General features: G+C 37.9%; 1 protein-coding gene and 1 non-coding gene across 6 annotated transcripts in view; both read right to left on the bottom strand.

Moving 5' to 3' along the window:
- The window catches only part of AGXT2 (alanine--glyoxylate aminotransferase 2), a 78,643-nt gene extending 72,205 nt beyond the window's left edge, over positions 1-6,438 (bottom strand). For all 5 annotated transcript variants that reach the window (XR_003550662.1, XM_027774886.1, XM_027774887.1 and 2 more), the window contains exon 1: positions 6,284-6,438. Coding sequence is in view for 4 of the 5 variants with exons in the window: in XM_027774886.1 (XP_027630687.1) it covers positions 6,284-6,371 (88 nt within the window). In the remaining variant the exon portion in view is untranslated. The remainder of the gene's footprint in view (positions 1-6,283) is intronic.
- Positions 5,845-5,971, bottom strand: LOC114009222 (small nucleolar RNA SNORA27). Its single transcript, XR_003550665.1, has one exon. It is a non-coding gene; the product is annotated as a small nucleolar RNA SNORA27 (small nucleolar RNA).
- Positions 6,439-6,590: the final 152 nt, after the last annotated feature.

Raw genomic sequence — 6,590 nt, 5'->3', positions numbered from 1 at the left:
TCTTGTTCTTCTCTGGTCCTTACAATTATTTTTCTCCTGGCTTAAAAAACAGCTTTCTGCCCAATTTGTGCCTTTCTTTTGCTAATTTGTCTTTTCTTTCCTCAACTAGGACAGAAAGTGTCCAGGTTCCTCTACCTCTGACTGTGTTGGTCCTTTGAGTGGTGCACAAGTACACCACAGGGTTTTCTATTTTTAAGCCAGTTTAATTACCTATGACGTGATTTCTGTTTTTTTTTTTCTCCTCTTTTTATTCTAGTTCTTTCCTTTTTTTTTCTTTGCCTTTTCTTCCTATTTGTATTTCCTGCTTTCTTTTTCTTTTTCCTTACTTTCCTATTTTACCCTCAGCCCTTGCCTACTGCCTAGAGAAGACTAGGTGCATAGTAGCTAAACATCTGAACATTGTGAGTTTTAAGAATTCTTTGAACCTCACTGTAGTGTTTGCAAAAAGAGTGACATTCCCCTTCATAAATCCGATTGCAAAACTTCTCCTGTGATTCCCACACTGGAGGACACAGTAGAAGGGAGAAAATAGCACCGAACTATTTCATAGTAAGGAAAATACACTAGTTCACAGTTACAGAATCCTTCTTCAACAAATTAGCTAAAAGTGAATACATTACCAAATGACTACAAATTGGAGAAAAGCCTCAAAGATGAGACAATCAAGTAATACATCTCCAGCAAGAGAACACTGTAACTCATCTCCAAGTAGAGGAAATTTAGAGGATATTACCAAAATGTCAGAAAAAGAATTTAGAATATTTATAGTAAGAAAAGTCTATGAGTTGCAAGAGAAAGGAGATGTTGAGCTCCAAGAGACGAGGAAGTCCTTCCATGATATGAAAGAAGAATTGGACACCATAAAAAAGAATCAAACTGGAACTGTTAGATATGGAGGCTGCAATGTAGGAAATCAAAACCTCCTTCAAAAGTACTAAAATCAGGTTAGACCATGCAGAATATTGAATCTCAGGAGAAGACAAAACCTCTGACCTAGAAAAAATTATCAAAAATACTGAGAAAACAGCCAAGAAAACTGAGGATAATATACAAGAAATACCATGAAATGTCCAAACATCTGAATAATTGGTATACCAGAGGTGAAAATATAAGGGCATTGATAATATATTCCACAAAATTCTGAAAGAAAACTTTCCAAGTCTAGCGAGGCACTCAAACATCCAGACCCAAGAAATACAAAAAAAACCCCAATTCAAGCAGATTTTCTCCATGGCACATCATAGCTAGACTGGCCAAAACCACAGACAAAGACAAGATACTAAGATTGGTAAGAGAGAAATGTCAAATCACTTACAAAGGCTATCTCATCAGACTAACACAGGGTCTTTCATTAGATACAATGCAAGCAAGGAAAGAATGGGGAAATATATTCAAAGTGTTAAATGAGAAACAATTTTAACCAAGAATACAATACCAGCAAGATTATCCTTCATATTGGAAAAAAAGTAAAAACACTCAGATAAACAAAACCTGAAAGAATTTACCAACTCCAGACCAGCCCGTCAAGAAGTTCTGAAAGGAGTACTATACCAAGAAAACTAAAGACAGACAGAGATCAATAAGAGAACAAAATCAACCAAGAATATGGCCAACTTAATGGTACGGACAAGTCTGGAAATACGATAGTAACGTTGAATGTTATTCCAGAGTCAAGAGACACAGACTGGCTGAACGGATTACAAATCAGAAACCCTCCATCTACTGCCTACAAGAAACCCATCTCATGGAGAAAGACAAACATAGATTAAAAGTGAAGGGCTGGAAAAAGATATTTCATGCAAATGGAAATAAAAAAAGAGCAGGAGTCGCTATATTGATTTTGGACAAAATGGGCTTTAAGACAAAAAACCATAAGAAGAGACAAAGAAGAACATTATATAATAGTAAAAGGGCTAATTCACCAAGAATATATAATACTTACAAATATCTATGCACCCAACTCAGGAGCACCCAAATATGTAAAGGAAAGACTGCTAGATCTAAAAGGACAGATAGACTGTGACAAAATAATTGTTGGAGATCTCAATACCCCATTATCTCCTTTAGACAGGTCAGTGAGACAAAAAATAAGCAAAGAGATTCTGGACCTAAATGATACCATAAATCAGATGGACTTGATAGACATTTATAGAACTTTTCACCCAAAAACCAGAAAATATACATTTTTCTCAGCCCCGCATGGAATTTTCTCGAAGACTGACAACATGATAGGGCACAAAACCAGCCTCTAAAGATTCAAAGGTTTAGAAACTCTATCCAGCATCTTCTCTGATCATGATGGAATTAAACTTGATATTAATTTCATGAAAAATCTTCGAAAATACACAAATACATGAAAACAAAATAACCTACTTCTGACTACCAAGGAGATTAAGACTGAAATCAAAAGATTCTTGGAAACAAATGATAATGATTACACAAGTTTCCATGATTTATGAGACACTGCAAAGGCAGTTATACGAAGGAAGCTCTTAGCAATTAGTGTGCACAAGAAAAATATGGAAAGGTGGCAAAAGGACAACCTAACATAATGCCTTAAGTCACTGGAAAAACAACAACAGAAAAATCCAAAAAATGCCAGGAAAAAGAAATAATAAAGATTCGAGCAGAAATAAATGAAGTAGATACAAACAGCCAAAAAGCATATGAATAAAAAATGCTCAGTGTCCCTCATCATAAGGGAGATGCAAATCAAAACCACAATGAGATACCACCTAACCCCAGTCAGAATGGTGAAGATTAAAAAAAAAAAACAAAAAAAATGATAAGTGCTGAAGGGATATGGTCAAAGGGAAACACTCTTACATTACTGGTGGAAATGTGAATTGGCCCAGCCACTGTGGAGAATAATATGGATGTTCCTCAAAGACTTTCAAATAGAACTACGATATGATCCAGGAATTCCACTCCTGGGTATTTACCCAAAGGACAGGAGAATGCACAGTCAAAAAATCGTTTGCACAACTACATTGCAGCATTATTCACAATTGCTAAGACATGAAACCAACCTAAATGTCCACAAATAGATGAATGGATTGAAAAAGTTGTCACATATACTCCATGGAACACTATTCAATCGTAAAAAACAATGAGACCCAGGAATTTGATAGGAAGTGTACGAATATGGAATTTGTTGCTGAGTGAAGCAAGTCAGGCTATGAAAGAGAGACATCGTTATGTTTCCACTTAACATATACCAACTGTTCACACTCTATAGTAGAGATTGAAAGACTAGAGGACATAAAACATTAAAAATTGTTATGGACACTAGAGACAAAGTGGAAGAAGAGTGTGGGAGGTGAAGAACATAGGAAAGGAATTTGGTAAAAAAAATTGAGAGGAAAAACATTTGTGGGACATAGATAAGGTTTATTATGTGTTGATTAGGATGTGTTTAGTGTTCTTGACTGGGCTGGACTGAGGTGTATATCATGCTGGGTAAAGTCTCTTTACAATCTAAATGATGTATAGTGATTGAATGCATAAATAATAATAATAATAATAATAATAATATAAATAGAAATAAAACAAAGGCCCTTGGGGAGCAAGAATGCAGGTGGAGGCTTTCTCTGAGCTGCCCTTATCTGGCTAAGGACAGATCCTCAAAAAGGACCTTGACTGTCATGAATCTGCTTCCTAAGAGTCTTATCAATCAGAGAGATAATTAGAGGTTGACACCACATCCAGACAATTACCTGTATTTCTGCAGGCTGCTCCAAGACAACATGCTTTCTGGAGATCTTTATTTGCTTAAAAAGACACCTTTATCCACCATACATTTCCTTTCCTCCCCTCACTCTCCCATAACTTGTGTTATCCCCTATCCTGAAAAGCCCAATCCCCTGTCTGTTTGTTTGTTTTTGTCTCCTGTAACTCAGGATGCTAAATAAGCTTCAATCATTTGATCCTTCTTCTAGTCTTATATTTTGGGAGACTCCTATGTGTACATATATACACATGTAATTAAGGTTTTTTTTCCTCCTGTTAATCTGTTTTGTCAATTTAATTTGTAGCCAAACCAAAGGACTAGAAGGATAGAGAGAAGTGGTTTTTCACTCCCCTATCACACCATGTCTCACCTGCCATTTCTTTCTTTGAAATTTTCTTTCTCTTTTTTTTCATGAGAGAGAGAAAACCCCCTAACAAAGTGTTAGTGACCCTGCTCATCCCCAACCTCCCACCTCCAGCTAGCCAGGATCATGGGTACGCCTGCAGAGGCATCTGGCATGTTCCAGTTGACCCAGGATTCAAACCTGTAGCCATCCTATATGGCTCTCGCATTGCACAGTGGCACTAAGCATAATTTTGACTAAGCCTCAATTTTCATTATTTTCTTCTACTTTTTTTTCCCTTTAATGTTGTTTATCTTTTTTTTCTCCTTTATTTCTGATAGAGTGTGTAACTTTGCTCACACGTATGAGAATGAAAGCGTTCGAGAGAGAGAGAGAGAAACACCCTGCACAGGCTGGTCACACTACAATTCCCTGCTCCTGTCTTCCAGCCTATGGATCCTGGGTACTTGCATGCATAGCTGGTGTGCTTCAGGACAACTGAACCGGTGAGCTGAACCAAGTCACCATGTAGGATCCAATGTTTCCTGAGGAGCATACCACCACTCTGAGCAGCTGGTCCTTCACCTGCCATTTCTAGATGTCCTGCTACCCCTATCAACCCAGATTTACAGCACGTGGCTGCTGAGGTGGGGAAGGGATAGGTGGCAGCCCAGAGGGTTATTTTCTTTTGCTCTGTCAACAGCTGGTACTTTGAGAATAGCCTCCTTCTTACTGAGCAGAAGACCCTGGGTGTAATTCTAGTTCTTTCTCCAAAGATACTAGAAATAAATGATATTCTGGCCAACTATATGTATACATATATATATATGACTGAATCCCAAAGATACTAGAATTAAATGATAATCTGGCCAACTATATATATACATATATATATATGACTGAAGAAGAGAAATCCAAACAAGATGGGAAGAAGAGAGGATAGGACAGGACATGGTGAAATCACTCTGAGTTTGGAGTCAGACAATCCCAAATTGTCACCTTTATGTTTTTACTTTTGACTACATTTCTTAACTATTGTTCTGTATCTTCATCCATGGAAGGGGATAATAATATTCACTAACAGATTTGGTTGAATAATGAAGGAGGTAATATGTTCAAAGCATCAGGCATGTATTAAGTTGCAAACAATTGCAATTGTTTGGGAAGGAGGAAGAGCAAATAAGGGAAGAAGGAAGGATGGAGAAAATGCAAGGATGAGAAAATGAAGATACAGTTGATCATGATGAGGATTGGAAAATGGTCCTCCCCTACCTGTCTACAGGTCTCATTCTGGCACATAAACGAGTGTACAGATTTAAAAAAAATTGTTTTATTTAATTTTGTTTGTCCATTTATTTATTTTACTTTAATTTGACCAGGGAGGGAGGACCTTTTTTTATTTTTTATTTTTATTTTTTATTATTTTTTTTATAGACCACAGATTAGTTTATTTTTAACACCCATCAAGCCATGAATTCATAGGGAATAGGTTCCAGTAGCTCAGGCTCCTTTCCATTGGTTCTCACAAAGTGTGCTTCTCTGGGTGGAGCAGGCTGGCGCTGTAGTTGAACCCAGGTACCTTTCTCTTTGGCTTCTTTCTTTTTCTGGTCATTTTCCTTCACACGTTTTAGGAAGCTATCTCTGCTCTTAGAATGTTTAATATGCTCAATACGCACATTGATTCTCTTGGCAAGAATCTTGCCCCTTTTTATGCTATGAAAACTAAAACTGCTTAACAAAATTGCTTAACAATTCCACTAACTCTATTTCAATTTGTTTCCTTTGACAGGATACAAGACAAACACCTAGTTTGCCTGAGTTTTAAAAGGACATTTCCTTTGCCCCATTTGAATGGCCAATAAAGACATAAGTCTAACTGGCAAAGTGAAAAGGGGGTAAGGGAGGGAGGACCTTTTGATTTCTTCTTTATATATCAGCTAAAATAGCAAGTTGTTTTTATTTCAAAATTGTATATAGCTGGGTTTCATTTTCCATGGATTTCATTTCAGGAGAAAAGAGGGCATTACAAATAAACACTGGCTATGAAAATGGGACACTGGACGAGGGTGGGAACTGCTGTGTTACATGCCAGGTCTCTAAAACCCTACTCAGGTCTGACAGTCCAGAATACCAGGCAACAGCCTCCAGAACTCAGGCCTTCCCTTCTTGCTGTCCCCTCTGTTGCCCACATGCCTCTGGTTTCTACTTACGGCTCAGAGAAGGACACATCTTGAGAATCCTAGATGAGGAAGTCTCCAGGCACAAAGCTCTTGGTACAAGTCTCCAGGCTAGAGTCATCTCTTCCAGGCAGGAAGCAAACCCCCATGGAAGCAGGTCAGAAGAAGAGTTCCACTGCTCACTGACCAGCTGGACTTTGAGATTAGGAGGGGGAGGAGGCTCTACAAGGGGAATCCTGGATTGGTTCCTGCTAATGCATTCAGGCAAGTTCCAGAGCTTCCAACTATTAGCAACTTCTGAAGAGAGAGCAAGGGAAGGTGAGGGCAAGAGAAAAGAGAG

The sequence above is a fragment of the Tupaia chinensis genome, unplaced genomic scaffold (genome assembly GCF_000334495.1).
Source record: "Tupaia chinensis unplaced genomic scaffold, TupChi_1.0 Scaffold000489_1, whole genome shotgun sequence".
In the NCBI taxonomy this organism is placed as follows: domain Eukaryota; kingdom Metazoa; phylum Chordata; class Mammalia; order Scandentia; family Tupaiidae; genus Tupaia; species Tupaia belangeri.
The sequence above is the reverse complement of the archived record's forward strand: the minus strand, read 5'-3'. Positions and strand labels throughout refer to the sequence as shown.